General features: G+C 33.1%; 1 protein-coding gene across 2 annotated transcripts in view; it reads right to left on the reverse strand.

The window, feature by feature from the left end:
• Window positions 1-18,168, reverse strand: part of LOC126747641 (trafficking protein particle complex subunit 12-like) — a 34,536-nt gene extending 16,368 nt beyond the window's left edge. The window contains exons 1-3 of one of the 2 annotated variants that reach the window (XM_050456406.1): window positions 17,849-18,168; window positions 5,799-6,109; window positions 5,294-5,664 (exon numbers count right to left, since the gene is read on the reverse strand). In XM_050456406.1, coding sequence (XP_050312363.1) covers window positions 5,294-5,664; window positions 5,799-6,106 — 679 coding nt within the window. In that variant the 5' untranslated portion in view covers window positions 6,107-6,109; window positions 17,849-18,168. Of the gene's footprint in view, window positions 1-5,293; window positions 5,665-5,798; window positions 6,110-12,810; window positions 13,225-17,848 lie in introns of those variants that run through there. The other variant, XM_050456397.1, reaches the window with a different exon arrangement.
• Between the last annotated feature and the right edge of the window lie 2,152 nt (window positions 18,169-20,320).

Consider the following 20,320-nt stretch of genomic DNA (forward strand, 5'->3'; position numbering starts at 1 on the left):
AAACAATCCCCCCAATTCATGCCTGGCAACCCTGACTGCAAAAAAACCAGAAGAAAGTTTAGCAGCGAGGCCCAAAACGTGGTTGTCAAACCTTAACTCTCATCAATGAATAGGCCGAGAAATCGACAATAATCACAACCATGTAGTGGGCTCTGCTCATCAAACAAAAAACCCTCTACATTACACTTAAAGCCCAGAACAAAAGTCTTATCAACATTGATTGCAGATGTACCACTCTTTAATTTTGTGAAGGTCCTCTGCAAACTGAACCACTATTCCATGCAGTGATAGAGAGCTTAAGTCATTAACGTATAATAAAAATAAAATAGGACCTAACCCTTGAGGTACACCACATTTAGGGTGTGCTATCCCTGATGAAAATCCGGATGCAACCACCCTCTGGGTGCGGCCAGACAGGTATGACTTCAACCACCCCAAAGCCATTCCCCTAAATCCGTAAAAATCAAGCTTTCACAGCAGTATTCCATGATCCACACAATCGAAGGCCTTGGACAGATCACAGAACACCGCTGCTGCAGCCTCCTTGGAGTTCATAGATAGATACACACTTTCCAAGAATCTGAAAATGGCATCATGCATGCCCTTAGATGACTGAAATCCATACTGATTAGGGGACAGCATATTGTATTTGGTCAAAAAAGAGACAATTCTCTTTTTTGCAAGCCGCTCAAGAACCTCGGAGAGGGTAGACAACATTGATATGGGACGGAAGTTAGAGGGTCGGTCCAAGCTTCCACCTTTATGAAGAGAGATAATCATAGCTTCCTTTAAACACGATGGGAACTCGTCCCGAAGAAATTACTGATTGATTGCCCAAACCAAAGCACCTAAAGCGCTCGCAGCCAGAAGTGACAGCAGACGTGAAGAGATACCACCGGAACCCGAAGACCTATAATTCTTCAAGCACTGAATTGTTTCAAGGACCTCGGTGGCATCTACAGGGTGGAAAAAGAATGATTCGTTGATAGCATTCCGATTAAGATACTGCAATGGATTGTCGTCACTGGGAACTGCTTTCAGTAACTTCTCAGCAATATTAGAAAAATAGTCATTGAAATCATCGGGCCCCAAGTCCGATTCAACCAACCCCAGACGAGAAGACTGCCTACATTTGTTAATTATTAACCAACTTTCCTTCTGTCTGTTACCGGACGAGTCTAAGCGCTAATTGTAATACAGTTCCTTTCTGACTTTTATCAGACGCCTATAAATTGTCCTCATTTAAGTTATTGGGTCCTATATACAGGATTGCAGAAATTCTTTTGGAACTTTAACTTTACTTTGCATGAATCTTGACCTGTTTTAATTATGAAAAACAGCAATAATTTTGTGAAATGGGTCTGAATAGCTACAAAGTTCCATACAACAGAGGCAGTTCCTATGCATCAGAATAAAGAATTTATATTTCAAATATATTTATTGTCTAACAGGAATCTAATCCTAATCACTAAGACAATATATTAAAATATAATTAATAGCAATTCATATATCATGAAAAACAATAATAATCATATATAAAAAAATAACTAATGGGTAATCATAAAATTTGTTTAAGAAGAAAAAAAAATATATATAAGAGGCATATTAACTAAATAGTTTACGATATTATTTGACAATAATTTTTTTAAATGACGAGAAGACATATTAAAGAGAGATCCAGACTCAAATGGACCAAGTTAAACCAAGAGCATGCTCTGTATAAAGGCTCTTTCATTGCTAAATTTGTGCTATGTATTTGTAAGCAAAAAAATGGTTTGTCTTCTAGTATATAATGAAAGGCACAACAAAGTGTAGAGCCATTACACAAATTGAAAAGAAAAAGCAAACCTGCACAAATGGTTTCCTATAAAAGGAAAGCATATTGAATCTGCTGATTAATAAGTGCTGATCGTATCCGTGTTCCGGATAATTGCCATCAGTTTTAAAAGCAATATGTGTAAAAAATTTACGTTGAACAAATTCAAGTCTGACAATGTGAACAGTATAGTTTGGATACCAGAGTGAAGCCGCATAAAGTAATCACGATTTTATTAGGGAATTAAATAAGAAGATTCTACTTGATATACTAGTGAAGTCTGATGTAGCTCTTATAGTAAAATCAAGAGATTTTAAAGATGACTTTATGATATTATCGATATCATTGCAAAAATTAAGCTTCTTGTCATAGTGACACCCAAAATACGAACATAATCACAGTTAGAAAGAATTGTGCCATTTATTGTATAGTCGAAGCTAATTTCATTTTTTAGCAAAGAAATTGTATATATAAAGAATAGTGATGATTAGAATATTGATGACTGGAATAGTTATAAACTCCTAAGAAATATGACCACTCTTGCAATACGTAATGAAAAAAAATCATATTTTAACTTACAATTAACTGCTACAAAAGATGTTTGGTCTTCAATCAAACTACTTAACCTAAAAAATAAACAAAATAGAAATAATATTCCTATAAATCTTGAAAATGTTGAAAAAATTAATCAGTTTTTTATCAACTCTGTTCCAAAAATTAATTTAAATAAAAATACTTTAAATTATTATAAACGTGTTAAAAATAACTTATTTCAAACGAGTTTTAGGTTTTTGGCCGTGTCGAAGTATGATATTGTAAAGGTTATTAATAACATTAAAACTACTGCCACGGGCATTGATGAAATTAATATACTTACCATCCGACTATGCCTGCCTTTTCTACTTCCTTATATTGTCCATGTCATAAACTTCTGTCTCGAAAATTCTGTTTTTCCTTCAATGTGGAAAAAAGCGAAAGTTAGCCCTTTACCCAAGATGTTAAATCCTCTTACATTAAGCGATCTGAGGCCAATAAGCTTTCTTCCAACGCTATCAAAAATATTAGAAAAAGTAATGGAGATGCAGCTTCAGAAATATGTTAAAGACAACTCAATTTTACCAGTGACACAATCAGGGTTTAGATCAAACCACAGCTGTTGTACGGCATTGGCCTTTATAACTGATGATATTTCATCAGCACTTAACTATAAACTAACATTACTGGTAATGCTTGACTATAGCAAGGCCTTTGATACTCTTAACCATGATCTTTTAATAAATATTTTGTCATTTGTTGGTTTAGGGGAGGGGGCATGCGCGTTGATGCTAATTATCTTAGAGATAGGTATCAAGCTGTTTCTTATAATGGCGTAGATTCTGGTTTTTTACAGATTTCTTCTGGCGTGCCTCAGGGCTCCATCCTTGGGCCAATCCTTTTTTCAATCTATGTATCAAACATGGCAAAAATATTCATGTCATCTAAGCAGCACTATTATGCTGATGATACTCAAATATATCTCTCATTTGAACCAGGTGAAAGTTCCCAAGCAGTGGCTGCCATTAATTATGACCTTGCCAGCATTTACGAGTTTTCTAAAAATCATTGCTTACAATTAAATTCTATGAAATCAGCATTTATGCTGTTTGGGGGCAAGGGTAGCCGTAAGAGTTTTTTACAGTATTATAGGGACCTAATTCATATCAATATCGAGTCTATAAAACACGTCGAGCACTGCAAGAGCTTGGGTTTGATTCTGGATAGTGACCTGCGATTCACGCAGCACGTAAATTCATGTATTCAAAAAGGATTTTTAAACCTTAAAAATATTTATACACATCGTTACGTTTTAAATAGAAAAACAAAAATTCTACTGTGTGATTCGCTGGTCCTATCACAGCTTAATCATTGCGATGCAGTGTATGGTCCATGCTTGAGAACTGCTGAAGAGAGTAGAATTCAGAAACTCCAAAATGCGTGCCTTAGATTAATATATGGCATAAGAAAGCGCAACCCCATAAAACACAAGCTTAAGGAAACCAGGTGGTTGACTATGAACAACAGAAGGATTTTTCACTCATCTTTAATGTTTTTTAAAATAATTAATTTAAGATCTCCACCTTACTTATATAATAAAATAAAATTTCGCACAGATGTTCACAATATTAATACCCGGTATAAAGGAAGGCTAACACCTCCGCTTCACTCAACTGAAACTTATAAAAGATCATTTTCTTATCAAATTTCAAAAATTATAAATAGCTGCCAAACTAATACCGAAAAAATTTTTAACTTATATTCTTTAAAAAAATACATTTTTAAGAAATTACTGCAGGAACAATAAAGCATAATTTACATACATATAACAGACTGTATCTTTTGCTTTGTGATGTGTTTTGTTTGTGGGGTTGAATTTGTTTCTTTTTCCTTGTGTAGGCATATATGCTGTCACATTTTCTTTTTTTTGCTGGTTATAATATACTCTATATGATTCATAATTTATAGCGTTTATATTATTCCTATTTTGAAACTTAGTATAGTATAGATAATTAGGTTAGATGGAAGAACAGGCATTTAGATATCTGAATCTTTGTGCGCTGAATCTCGCCTTTAAACTATTAACCTTGTCATTATTGTATTTTTTTCCTAAATAAAAAGACCTTTATTATTATTATTATTATTATTATTATTATTATTATTAAATGGACATCTTTTTACACTTTTCAATATTGAGAGGAAGCCTATTAATCTTCCACCTGTTGTAGATTGAATTAATATCATTTTGGAGAAGCAAACAGTCATCCCAATTAGTTACAATGCGAAATATCTTTAGGTCGTCACCAAACAGAAGACTATTACTTAAAAAGTTAACAGATATGTCATTGATAAAAATTGAAAACAAAAAAGGAGCAAGATTACTACCCTGAGGAGCACCACTATATGCTTTACTAACATATGACCTAAACCCATTATACTCTACAAACTGGTGTCTATCCGAGAGATAGGAAGCAAAAAATTGTACAAGATTAGGATAAAAACCAAGTTTAATATGTTCCTGAGCAAGAAATCCATGGTCCATCTTATCAAAGGCTTTGGAAAAGTCCGTGTAAATTACGTCTAGTTGACATTTATTATTTATAGCCTCAAATACAGTCTGAAGAAATGATGTTAGGTTAGTTACTGTACATCTAGATTGAAAGAAACCATGCTAGATTGGTAATATTAAATCTTTTACTTGGTGAAAGAGACTATCATATAGGCAAATTTCAAAGACCTTAGAGAAGTTTGATAGTATGGAAATTGGACGACAGTTTTCCACTACATTTTTTTCTCCCGATTTAAAGATGGGGCAAATTTTGCAAATTTCCAATCTTTAGGAAAGGTACATACATACGTACTTTACAAAGGGATAAGTTAAAGATAGTACAGAGAGGCTTCACAATATAAAATAAAGGAAACAATATAACAACCAACACTTACCCTCCTTTAAATTACTAATCATCTTTCTCACTGTAGCCAAGACACTAAACAACTTCGTCAACGATTCCGTCGATTTGCCCGAATGCATTGGCAATTCGGCTAACAGTAAGCGAAAACTAAACGAGGCCATAGAACCAGGTCTACCTCCGTACATGTCAGGGTAGAACTGGTAAAATACGTCCGGTTTTTCCAGTTGACCAAACGGCTCCGCTTCCGCTTGGGCAATATTGAACGCCTTACTTTTTACAAGTAAGGCAAGCCGAGTAAACCAGAGTTGTAGAGAGTGAGGAGAGTGTTTGGTTGGTTGACCCTGACGTCCTTGTCCCTGTCCGTAGATGGTGAGGAGTCGTCCTGTTAAGTTTATTGCAGCCCTAAGATAGAAGAACATAAGGTCCTGTTAAATCAGTGGTAAAACTGCTCAAAACAGGGACCATTCTTAACTCAAAGAAAAAATTATATTGTTTCTTGGGATCCTGTAGACTAAAATATTTTTTTATTGTCTCACCTGAAGGCACCTGCCTGTACTAACTCCCTAAGGCCTCTCTCATCTTGAGTAACATCCCCAGCGGTCAAACTTCGTCTTTGTGCTGCCTCAGCTTCTCCCAAGCACACACCAACGGCTTCACCGATGCTGTCGCCCAATTCTTCTTCGATTATCACCCCGGGCATAGTGAGCATTTCAGGATCGGGCACGTAGGTACCAGGTTGTGAAGTGGCGCAAGCAATCAGGGCTTGTCTGGTGCGTTCTATGGGGATCCAGGCGTCACGTCTTCTGTCGGATTCTGCTGTAGTTTGAACTTTCGGTATGTACATCGACTGAAAAACATGAGGAAAAAGTGTTTAGGTCCTATATGTAAGTCAGTCCAAGCCTGTGATTCAAAGTACATATTACAGTCAATAAATACATATAGCATTTTTACTGATTTACTGACTCAGAAAAAGAATACAATTATTATATTTTAACTAAAATATTATCAAAAAATTTAAGACACAATATCTATTAATCAACATTAATCATTTCAAAAATAAAACAAAACCAAAGGAAGGATTACAAAAAAAGGATGCATCAAGGAATTGATGAACAGTAAAGAATGCTTGTGAAATGATATATTTTTAATCTAAAAGAAGGCTGTTTACAGGTTTTTGGTTGCAGCTGGTAGTTTGTTATAGTTCAATGAAGCTCTCGCTGTTTGTATTATCATGGGGTTGGGAATAAGCTATGATAATACGACCAGCTTTTCCTTGTAAAGCAATCATGGATTTAGCCTAAGTTGAAAGACTCCAGACCATGATGGCATACCCAGCGATTGATTGAAATACAATTTTTATACAATTGAAATACAATATTTAATTAAAGCAGTAAATTCCAGAACTATTTCTAAATTTAATAAAAAAGGTACCTTCAAAGAAGCTCCAGACTTCAATTCGCCAAAGAGCATCTTTACATATTAAGATTTTATTATGATACGTAGATATGATACTGATTTCAGTACTTATAAACATGTAGAGAATACTTTTCACTGTCTGGTAACTTTGAATGTGCTGCTGCTCTTCTCCAGGCTGTAAATAGTGTTAAGATTTTAGTTTTTTGTATATATCATCCTTCTAGCTCTGATTTTAAAACTTTTAGTGAATACTTTGAGAAATTGTTAAAGCTTTTATATAAACCTAATATTTTAATGTGTTTTTGTGGTGATTTTAATTATGATTTTATTTCCAGATGTAAAGAACCAGTACATATTGTGGACGCATTTAGCTCATTTTAATCAACATACGCAATTTTAACAACTTGTTGTCCAAAGAACATTGGCTGTCACTTATTGAGACTCTGGATTTTGAAAGTAAATTTTCTTACTTCTTTGACACGTTCTCCAGTTTATTTAATATGAGCTTTCCTTATGTAAACAAATCGATCACAGAAAGTCTCATCAGTAGATAACACCATTGATAATTATTAATGAGGGCAAGCAGTTGAGACTACTTCATACTCAACTAAAGACCGTTCATTACCATGAGTTACTGACATCCTATAGAAGGAGATTGAAGGTACATAGAGAAAATATCGTAAATGCTAAAAAAGCCTATAATTCAACAAAGTTGCTTACTTCTAACAATATAACTCGAGCCTCATCGGAAATTATTAACTTAATCACGAACTTTTCAAATCGCGGAACAAAGTGTGTTCCTAATTTGGTTACTGATAATAGAAAGAAAGTTACTGGCAACCTCAATATTGCTAATACATTTAATAATTTTTTTGTAGAGTCAGTGCGAAAGATCACAAATAATTTTCAGGCACCCATGGGAATGAATGTGCCTTTCAACAGTTTATCCCAATCTCTTTTTCTATTCCCTCTCACTGAAGAAGAAACACTTGAGATTATAAAATCTTCCTCCAGGAAAAAGTCATCCGGTGTAGATGACCTTGTTACTTATTGCTAGCATGTGCTGAGCATATTATCTCTCCACTTACCTATCTTCTGAATTTATCATTTCACTTTGGCTATTTTCCTAAACTTTTCCTAAAAAGAGCTAAAATCAGCTGTTGTCATACCTCTTCATAAAAAGGGGGAGACAGCAGAAGTGAGTAACTATAGGCCTATTGCTCTCCTCTCTGTATTCTCAACGATCTTTGAAAAATCTTTTAAAAGAAGACTTATTGCATTTTTAGATTCGTTTGCTATACTGTCATGTCATCAGTTTGGATTCAGGTCTGGATTCTTTACATCAGATGCTATAATATCTCTTATATACAATATATTGAATAATTTTGAATTGAAATTAAAATCTGTTGGTATCTTTTTTGATCTTACTAAAGCATTTGATACCATTAATCATGCTTTACTATTAAATAAGATCTTTCATTATGATATAAGAGGTCCGGCTTATAAATGGCTTGAATCATATTTGACAGATACAACCCAGGCTGTTAGATTGAGAGTTAGTGGTCAGGTGACCATATCTGATTGGGCAACTGTTGTCACTGGGGTTCCACAGGGTAGTGTTCTTGGGCCCAGTTTTTTTTTACTTTTTATTAATGACTTGCCTCTCCTGGTTAACGACAGCTACATAACACTTTTTGCCGACGATACATCAGCAGTTGTCTCGGGTACTGACTATCAGTCTATCCACTCAAAAGCCACCAAGTGTATAGCTGATATTGCGGGGTGGTGCTAGAAAAATGGTCTTTATTTGAATAGTTTGAAAACCAATTTCATTGTTTTCAGTCTGATTCGAGCTATTCAGGACCGGAGCTTACTCCTTAGAGAGCAGTCATCAAGTAGCCTCATCTAATAACAATCCACCAAGTTCTTTGGAATTGTAATTGATAGACATCTATCATGGGATCCTCAGGTGAAACCTGTGTGTAATAGATTATCCTGCAGCAATTATGCTATCTTGCAATTTGCTATATTACGTAAGAATAATCTTGTGTACAAGCATCCTACAAGCTAAAAAAAACAAAACAAAAATACAATTTCAAAAATTGACAAAACAATGAACAAAATTAAACACAAGAAGACAAAACTTTTTGAATATACTTGAATTAAAGATAACTAAATAAAACAATCAATTACTAAATAAAGGTAAACTTGTTGACAAAACTAGAGAAAAAAAAACTTTCCAACATGTCCAAGGTTAAAACCTATCATTAAAAAAGTCATCCAGGTTATAATATGCCTTAGCCAATAAAAGCGTTTTTAATTCTCTTTTAAATTTCTTAACATCCGATATATGTCTAACACATAGAGGAACATGATTGTAAATTTTTTTACTTATGTGAATTAATGAGTTTTTGGTAAGGGAAGACGTAGGAATAGGTAGGGGAACATCATTTACATGACGAGTCAAATGGCCAGTGTCAGAGGGTAGTTTGGGAATTTTGTGAATAAGAGCCGCTGTTTCTAAGATAAAGAGTGAAAAAAGAGTTAGGATTTTTTTAGAAATGAAGAGGGGTTTGCAAGAATCTCTTAACTTAGCAGAACACAGGTATCTAACTGCTTTTTTTTGAATAACAAAGACAATGTTAAGTAGCCCCTTATTGGTTAAACCCCAAAAAGGCAAGCCATACCGAATATGAGATTCAATAAGTGAAAATTACACTGAACCTGCAACCACCCCTCCCAGCTCTTGTTTTGCCATTCTTACTGCAAAACATCCAGAAGATAATTTCCCAGCTAAATGTAAAATATGATCTTCAAACCGAAGGCGATCATCAATGGTAATTCCTAGGAACTTGCAGCACTCTTTCTTCTGCAAGAGGGAATTTTCGTCAAACATCAGACCCTGAATATCGCACTTAAACCCCATAATAGACGTCTTTCTTACATTAAACACGAGCCTGTTGGAAGCACACCACCCTGATAAAATCTGAAGGTCTTCAAGGATACAAGTCTTAATATAATCAGAATTTTTATGGCTCCATAGTATGGTGGTATCATCAGCAAACTGAACCACCTTGCCCTGCAGTTTCAATGAACTCAAGTCATCCACATACAGTAAAAATAACAGTGGTCCCAACACTGAACCATGGGGACGCCGCATTTTAGGGATCTAGAAGCAGACAAACGCCCAGACACTGTAACCTTCTGAGTACGATTTGATAAATAGGACTCAAGCCATCGCAACGCTACGCCCCTAAAACCATATTTATCGAGCTTAGATAACAGTATTCCATGATCCACACAGTCAAATGCTTTGGATAGATCACAAAACACTGCCGCCGATGACTCTCCAGAATTCAAGGACACATAGACGCTCTCCAAAAAGCTAAAAACAGCATCATGAGTCCCTTTACCGGCTTGAAATCCAAACTGATTTGCAGACAAAATGCCATTATGATGTTAAAAGGACAAAATTCTGCTTTTTGCAAGTTTTTCAACTATCTTAGAGAGGGTAGACAAAATAGAAATGGGACGGAAATTACAAGGCTGATCCAAATCTCCACCGTTATGAAGAGGGATAACCACAGCCTCTTTTAAACATGAAGGAAAAATGCCAATATGTAAAGAATCAGGCAAAAAGAGTAACAACCTCGAAGATATCCCATCAACTCCAGATGATTTATGCTTCTTTAGACGTTTGATTTCATTTTTTACTTCAGTAAGATCAACAGGATGAAAGAAAAATGAATGCTCAACTGACACTTGTTGAAGATAGTGTAAGGGATCAATGTTACTACGAATGCCCTTGAGCAAGATATTAGGTATATCACAATAATAGTCGTTTAAAATGTCAGGTCTTAACTCCGGTTCAGATACTTTTCTATTGCAATGTCTAAAATCATTAATAATCGACCAACATTCTCTTTGCCTATTTGATGACATATTTAAGCGATCCCTTTAATAATTAGATTTTGCTGCTTTAATTGTCTTTCTGTACAGACTACAGTATTTTTGATGATATACAAGGATATTTTCATTTGTGATATATTTGCACAATTTAGTCAAAAAACGGAGGTTTTTAGCTGAAATTCTAAGGCCTCTTGTAACCCATGGTTTTCGTTTCTTAGTTTTAAGCCTCATTTTAGGAAAGCACTGATTTTTTTTTTATTAAATTGATAATTGATTGATATTAACGCTTTTATTATGCCTCAGTGCATTCCACTTTATCCTATGCCTTATTAGCTTGAGGTATTTCCTCCAGTATTGGGAGAGTGCTAATAAATCAAAAGCGCATTGTACGTACGATGTTTCGACTTTCCTTCAGAGAAACTTGCCGTGGTACTTTTAAAAAAGAAAAAATCATAACTATAATTAACATCTATATCTTGGAGTGCATATGTCAAGTACATAAAAATCTTTCAAACTACATGAGATCTGGAGATCTTAATTTTTTTAAAACTCGAAATGCAGATAAATTATACATCCCTTTTACCCGGTTGTCGCAGGTACAGGATGGTCCGGAAATTACATCTCTCAAAATTTTTCATCATCTCCCATGTAGAATAAAGAGAGCTAAGACTTTTCCAACCTTTAAGAGGGCTCTTAGGACCATGTTAGCTGACTGTCCTTTTTACTCGTTGACAGAGTTCTTTAACTGTAGATTTATTGACTAAATTAAGTTAAATTTGTCTCCTTTCATATCTTTATAATTTTATACTATTTTTATTAGCATTGTAGTTTTTTATTGACAATTCCTATACATTGTTATGCTGTCAATGGAAATAAATGATTTGATTTGCATAAAAAAGCCTTTTTTCTGAATACCAAAATATGGACTCTTAGTAGTGGAACACTCATCAGAACCTCAATATTAGTGGTAAACATCATTGTAACCTTTACAGTATTACTAAATAATAACTACTAAATAACTAAATACTTAACTACTAAATAATAAATATTATATCAGAATAAAAAAACAGTGGGAATAATTCCTTGATTGCCATTAATTCATTTAAAGAATTCTGGGCTCATGTATTCCATAAAATATGTAGTATTTATAATAGTAGAGCATAGTTTTAAATAACCTGTTTTTTTTTTTAAATTTATTTTTAGTGTTTGTAATATTTTAAAGACTACATAAAGTACTTATTCTAAGATTTCCTTACTAACTTTTTTAACCTAGATTTACTAATGTTAAGCCTATCAAACTGCTAACAGTGTTGATTTAAAGTCATTCATAATGTTTTAACCAACAACAAATACCAGATCCAACAGTTAGGTATATGAAGAAGAGGATGATTACAAATCTATCAGCTTTTTATAAGTTCATTGAGTACATCAAAAGCAAAACAGATATCATAGTATTCTCTTCTTTTACAGGTTAGGTATATTAAGATATGACATAGTTTGCTCCACATTAAGTAAAATAGCTTGGCATGACAATTTATACCTGACATATTTAATAAACTTGTATTGTACCATCATTGCCTAAATAAACCAATTAAAAATATTGTTTAGATCTATTTGCAATCTAATTAGGTCTTGTCATCAGCAAACAGAAGAAGAAAGAAGGATATGGAATATAGTAGGTCCTTTATAAAAAGACAAAACAAAAGTTTCCAGATGTGATCCCCGAGGGACACTAGAATTCACACTAAAAACTTTAGATAAAAACTATTCAACTTCACCTATTTTATTCTAAAGTATATAAAATAAATTTAAAGTTTATTCAGTAGTATGTCATGATTAACTTTATCACACCCCTTAAGTCTGTGTAAATTGCATATACCTGTGTCATTTATAAAACATTGATTAATAAAATTGACAAATAGAAATAAATTAGTGTTTACAGATTGACCAGACATAATGTAGTAAGGTAGTAATTATTTTATTAGAAACCTCTGCCAAAATTGTTTGAATAGTGTTCAAACAGGTATGGTGTAGCTGATAATGTACTAATTGGTCTGTAGTTTGTTATATTATTCTTATGTTGCATTCTCATCAAAGTTTTTAAATTCTTGCCTTGTAGTGTAAAGACTTGGCCCCTAAGGACATTATTGTAATATAAATAAAATAAAAATGATATACTGCATAAATTCCAGATATATAACAGCTAAATAAGTTTCAACTTACTTCTCCCTTTAAAGAAATGCCTCCGACAGCCCCTTCACTCTCCGACTTCCTGGCATCATTGCCAATAAGATCAAAAAAAGCGGCAGTGGGATCTTTAACGTCCAGAGATGTTTCCGCGAAAATCCTACACACCTCGGGCTCCTTTTTGCCCACATTCAAGTCACTGTTTGACTGTGCGAGTCTCAGATTGCTTATTTGGTTGGTGGTTTCCATAAGTTCTTTGGTGAAATCGGTGGGTTCCTTGTCGGAGCCGAAGTATTGGTTGAGGGACGGAGTGGGTTGTTGTTGGCCCGCCATTTTGGCTTTTTTATTTTTATTATAAGGAAGGGGAGTTTTTTAATAAATATACTATTTATATTTTTCCTGAATCGATTTGTTTTGGTTCTGGTGACAGCTGTCAGCCAGGGCACATTTTGAGGTTATGTCATATGTGTCCTACTCTACCAAGGTATAGTTCAACGGGTTGCCTACCTTGCAACTATAGTTCATACCTATTTTCAAAATACGAGGGCTGTTTAAAAAATTTCTTTTAAGGTTTATCGGTTTTTAATAAGGAGATTATAAGGCTAATTATAAAAAAAATAATATATTTATTTATATTATATACATAGTATATTCTTATCTGTATTGCATAACAATGTACATAATTTAAAATTGCAAAAAATCACTTAAAACAATAGTAATTCCAGTGGAATTGGAAAATACCGTAAATTATGTTGTTTGTTATGAATCATTAACATAAATATCTAGTATTAGAATGTGTATGTCAACTTTTCTAGGAATTTGTATATAATGGCAATTAAATTATATTTATTATATACAGAGGAAATATTGAGATTTCACGATTGGATCTAATAATAAATCAATGATTTTTATGTAAACACCTGAAACAAAACGTACTTCACACACAAAAGATATAAATTTGTACTTGATTAAATTGCTTATTAAAGATCAAAGGTGTAAGTAGATTTTTAATAGAGTTTCTTCACTAAACTGTGTGTGATAATCACCTTAATATTTCTCATTTTTCGCATTGAAACTATCACTGCTGCAAACACTATAAAAATCACCATCATCCGTGCCACTTTTCACACTGTAGAAACTTTGTATACTTTTCATACTACTGAATGAACTACTTGAGTGGGTTCGTGTTTTCTTATTTAATGGGGGGCAGTTGCTCGTCATCATTTCGCAGCCAGTAGTAGTTTCATGGTTATTTGGGGTTGTAGTCTTTTTTGGTAAATCTGGAATAACCATAAGGAAATCCTAATACTTCTTAAAAACGTCGTTTTTTAAAGTGTTTTTTACCTGAAGAAAAATCTGCACTGCCTCTACCACTACTACGTTTGCAGCATAGGAAAAACATTTTTTGTTAAAATACGTGAATCCCAATGCAAAACAACAAAGTAAGCCGCCCCCCTCGATGCTTTTAGCTTAATATAATTTTTAAAGCGGCACCGCAGGTTCAATGTTTGTTATTTGACTTATAAAAGATTAGGTCTTATCAGCGGAATGATAACAATTTTTTATAGTCTATTTTATATACGTAGAGTACGATTCGAATGTAAAAGTATTTATTTAAACGAATGTGGCTAGAGATGAATTTTTACACTAGAGGGAGCAATGAAGCAATTTTGTTTGTTTGAAGTCCAACTTGTACTTGAGGTAATTGTGATGTTTATTTTAAAGCAACTAATCGTATAATTATAATATTAATCGTAATAAATAACTCGTACCAAATAATACATATAGTCATAACTCATATATTATATGAATAGTAGGTGTTCCTACTAATAACTGGCATTAGGCTTACCAAATTGATGGCGGCTTTCTGTCTTATTGCAATTTCCGTATTTTCGTCAAAATATCTCCAGCTGCTATATACAGGGTGATTTTCAACCTATGCGTATAAACTTGGGAAATGATAGCTGATGTGTAATAATGAGTAATAATGAAAAGAAAATGTAGTAAAATATTTTTAGTTTTGGAGATATCCATATCTTTTTAAATAAAAAACGTGTATTTTTCAACGTGTTTAATTTAAACTAATTTAAAACAACTGTTCGAAGTTGTTTCCATTATTTTCGATACAGACTTGAGCTCTTCGAATCCATGAAGACGTACATATACACGGGCCAAACCAGGCTGTAGGCGAATTGCGTCATTGGCAGCATTTATGCGATGTCGTAGCTCTTGCTCAGTATCAACTTCGTTTACATACACCATTGTTTTCATATGACCCCACAAATAAAAGTCTAATGGATTAAGGTCAGGCGAGCGAGGGGGCCACCCAACTGGACCATCACGGCCTATCCATCGTCCGGGAAACACACGATCTAAATGTTGTCGCACTGGTCGTGAAAAATGTGGTGGAGCACCATCATGAAGAAACCACATGTTCTGCCTAACGTGGAGATTCACATTTTCAAGGAGCACTGGTAAATTGTTGCGCAAAAATTCTAAATACCGAGCACCAGTCAAACGATTTTCCAGAATAAAAGGTCCGATGAGCATCCCGTTCAGAATTCCAGCCCATACATTTACAGAAAAAAGTTTTGTTGTTGAAAGTATGTTCTTCGTGTAATATGCGGATTTTCCAAAGCCCAGTAATGAGTGTTATGAAAGTTGAAAATTCCATTGCGCGTAAAATTTGCCTCATTCGGAACTAAAATGTTCATGGTAAAGTTTGGGCTTAACTGCTGGTGATGTAACAACCGCTCACAAAAGTATACTCGAAGCGGCAAATCTCTTGGAAGTAGGGCTTGTACCCTCTGCACATGAAACGGGTACAGCAACTCGTGCCTATAAATTTGCCAACTTGTTAGATTGACTTGTTCCAAATCGCGCTGCAATTGTCCTAGTGCTAATTCCAGGCTGTTCTTCGATAACTTCTAAAATATCCTCCTCCAGATTTAGAATGTGCCTAGGTCTAATAGCTCCTCCATCTTGTCCAGGCCGCGGCCGCAAATTGCCAGTTTCTCTACCCCGCTGAATAACACATAAGAAAGCCCCACGTCTCGGGTGATATCTTCGGGGAAATCTTTGGGCATACAGATCAGCTGCTGCCACTGCATTCTGATCCGTTTCTCCGTAAACCAAAACCATGTCGTCAAGTTCTTCGTTTGTAAAAATGTGCGCCATTACATTTGACGCTTTTATTTTGTTCGTGTGAAAATAACGATCGAAAATGATCACAGGCACCAACAAACTAAGTACTGCTAAAGATTCCAAACAACAAATTCCAAACATTATGACTTGTTTACTATCAGTTATTAATAAACAAAATAAGTTCGTCTGATACACGTTCTGTTAACATTTGTTTAACTTTATTTCGGAAACCAAAAATATTTTACTACATTTTTTTTCATTATTACTCATTATTGATCTTCATCTACCATTTCCCAAGTTTATGCGCATAGGTTGAAAATCACCCTGTATATAATATATTAAAATAGTGTAATACAATTTCATACAAGTATAACAAATTTTTAGGTTTAGTAATTATAGTATGGTCTTGGTAACAAATATGGCGCACCTAGGTAACCAAATGCCTGTATGTGCAAAGCGCTGGAATTTTTAATTCTACAAGATGATTATAAACAAATTAGTTTAAGTAATTACAAACAACCCAAAATGTCATTAATAAATACCAAAAAACTAATTTTACAATTCAAGGAAAACTCTACATAACAAAAATATTTTTAAAGCAATTAAAATTTTCGTATGAAATCAAAATTATCCTAATTTTCTTATACTAGAAGTGGCACGTGTAGGCACCGGTATGAAGGTTGAATGTGGCGGGGCGGAATAGTCTGCCACCCAAGATGGCCGATTGATTCTGATTGTCTAATTTTTGACGTACATCAAATATGACAATAGTGACATTTTAACTCAAATACGACATTTGACGATTGTCTTTTTTAAGTTTTCTTGGGTGGAAAACAAGCCAAGCCTCATGATTTTCTTCCAATTTAAAGTTTTTAAGTAATTTTATAGGTTTTTGTAGTTTTTTTGAGTTTTGGGTTGATACATTTTTTTACAAACGTGCCAACATCGAATCATCGTGCAATTACATAGAGCAGGAGACAGGTAAATTTCAATTATGACATACGGAAGTGTTTTCTAATAATGTTTAGGTGTATCTTGGATGTATTATCATTTTCCAGGATATAATTATAGATTTAATCCTATTTTGGACATATCTATGTCACTGTTCTCAATTTAACTTTTTTTTTACAATTCAGTTTTAATTCTTGAACCTTCACTGGGAAAATATGAAGTATTTCCTTTTCCTTGTCTTCATCTAGATTTAGATATTCATACAAATATTCTTTATTCACTAGTTTATATATGAGGAATTGCCCAGACAGTCACAGAAATCATAAATTATTTTAATTGCCATTGAATCCATCCTTACAAAAATCTTGTCTGTCATGTAAGTTCGACTAAAAATGTTTGCTCCAAATACTTCTGGTTCTTAAGTAGAAATGATATTCACATGGAGTATAAATACAATACCTATTTGTTCAATTTAATGACTTAATCCACCTTAAGTTATACACATTTATGGATGGATAGCCATGGTCATTTAGTCAATTTAGAGAAAAAGTTTTGGTTGGTTTATAAATATTTAAAGTATAAAATCAAAAGCCAACTTCAAAACCACAACAACAATCTTTAAGTGTTGGTCATTCTAAAAAACAGAAAAATATAAAATGCCTTTAAAAAAACAAAAATCCTGAATATCCTCATTTAATACTCATGATCATACACCTACACAATCAGAATAATTTTGTTTTTTAACTTTTTAGCTAAGATTTTAGTATGTAATATCTTATTTTTTAAAATACCTAAATTACCTGAGACATTTTGATAGTAAATGCTATGCTATTTACAGTCCTATTTTATTTTTACTGGCCCATAATTACATTCATATTATTAGCTTAAAGTAAAATTATGGACTAATATCAAATCCTTTACAGTATTATTTAGAACCTTAATTATTGTAATCATAACTAATGTGATAATCAATACTTACTAATAATGAAAACTTATGTATTTTGGATCATTAGGATGAAATACTTTTAGGAGATTTAATTTTAACCCGATAGAATATATAATATTGTATACACAATACACTGTCTTAATCTGTTTTCTTATGTTTCATGTTGCATACTTACTGGAGACAACCCCACTGACTTGTGACATCTTTACCTGATTGTGACTAATCAAAAGTCATATTTTGTTTTTATTTGCTTATACTAAAAAAATAAAATGGAAAAAAACATGCATATTAACTCGTACATATGTATTTGTGTTATATCTAGTCATTATTAATTAACTTATTTACAATGAAAAGCCAGATTTATTTCAAGAGATAGGTTCAGTTTCTGTCTTTATAAGATCTTATATTTTGTTTTCCATAATTTGTGGATATATATTATTTTATTGCAATTGTATAGATGGTTAAAAAATATATATGTTTAATTTTTTATTTAGGTATGTTTGTTACATATTTCTTATCATGTTTTATCCTTATGGAAACAAAAAAGAGCAGGTAATTTTTTTCTGAAACTCCAGAAATTAGGATTTTCGGTTAAAATATGCTTTATACCTGCAACAATTCTATTTTTTACATAAAAGGTGTTATTAATACCATACTTACAGTTTGCAGTATTTCATTTAGAATATATTGTAACTTTCTTATGCCCTTTTTAAAACCCTTTGTTAAATTTATTTTAATTCATCTTAAAATAAAACATTTAAAAGACAATTTAGCGTTGTTTTTTTTTTATTTAAAATTTAGTCCCATATCTATCGGGCCAATTTATAATTCTTGGTAAGTACCTATAGCTAAATATATTAAATAAGCAATAAGCAATGTCTTTAGAACCAAATTTAAATTAAATAATATTTTAGTTGATGTGTTAATTCTTGATTAAAGTGATGAGGGATGTCTGAGATGCAATATTTTTATTTTTTCTCAACATTTAAAATTAATGATTTTAATTAAATGTGGGTATTTCTAAAATGAAAGTATATTGTTTTTTTTTTTAAATAAAATAAAATTCTATTTGAATATATCTCATCACTCGTCAGTTAACGCATCAACTTTGTAATGCAACTGCAAATTACTTGAAATTTAAATACCAGGCAATAGATCAAGCTTAAATTTCCCGCCACACGCCACCCAAGATGGATGCCCCCGTCTTTGTCAACAACGTCAATAAAGCTGTCAACAGAATTTCTGTCTGTTCATTAGGCAACACACATTTCTCTATATTTGTGTTCTGTGCGTGTAGGTTTCTATTTACATTTATTCTTGTCTAGTATGCATGGCTTATGAAGCTCAAATTTTTTGATTTATGGACGTACATGCAGTGGACGAACAATACAGGTACCGCATATTAAAAAATTCTCTTGAATAGGGTAAAGAGATGGAAGAGAGTTTGTTCTCTGTGATGTAGAAAACTTTCTATAAATCATTTTCAGCCACGGTCAAGCTGTGCATTTTGGTAGAGTCTACCCTAAACAACCACACGATACGAATACAATTACAAGCAATGACTCAATAATGCCTCTATAAATCAAAATCAACAACTATTTGCGCAAAATTTTCCTAGGGGTATCGAACTTATATATAAAACTTTATTATATTTTTTGTCAATCTTAAGACGTAATGATCCCATTTAAGGTGTGGGTCTATGACTATCTTCAAAAAATGTTTGTGGTCAACCTGCTGTAAATGACCATCGAAACACTCTACAGAAACATGCCATAATCTAGATGGCTTGCCGATAAAAGGGAGAAGGCCATATAATTAGTTTTTGGAACATTCTTCTTCTTTTCGTGCTCCTAGAAACTGAGTCTAGAAGTTCAAAGAGCGCAGTTTTGGAATAAGCAAGTATGGCTATTTATCCGTTTACTTCATTTGTTTTAAAACTCGTTTTTTTACTTGAATAATATAGTACTATCAAAGTTTTGATTTTTTAATTAAACGTACTCGATTTTGGTGACTGTATGGAAACTTACTTTATTGTTAATTGACTTCTTAGTATTAATCTTCTAGCAGAACGAATGATAAAATATGAGTATTTTACGTTGGACCTCCCATTTTTTAAAAGAAAGATATGATCTAAGTTAGAAGCATATAATAATAATAATAATAATAGGCCTTTATTTTTAACTCGGCGAAGTTCAGCATAGCTGTTATTAACCGAGCATATATACAAAATACATAAGATTAAATTTACATATTGGCAACTTAAGGTACTAACTAGGCATTGATACTTTTGTAATTATAAAGGTATACAGAAGGTAACACAAGCGTAGGAATCACATTTTATAAAATCACTAAAAAATTTTGACATTCTATCGCGTAAGTATATCGCTTTTACCAACTAACAATTTAAACTTGGCTAACTAAATGTTTCTTATATTTTTTCTTAAATGTCAAAAATGGTAGGTCATCCAGATTGCGAAAAATATCAGTGTTGGCTACCTCAGGTAA

This window comes from Anthonomus grandis, chromosome 2 (genome assembly GCF_022605725.1).
Source record: "Anthonomus grandis grandis chromosome 2, icAntGran1.3, whole genome shotgun sequence".
NCBI classification, from domain to species: domain Eukaryota; kingdom Metazoa; phylum Arthropoda; class Insecta; order Coleoptera; family Curculionidae; genus Anthonomus; species Anthonomus grandis.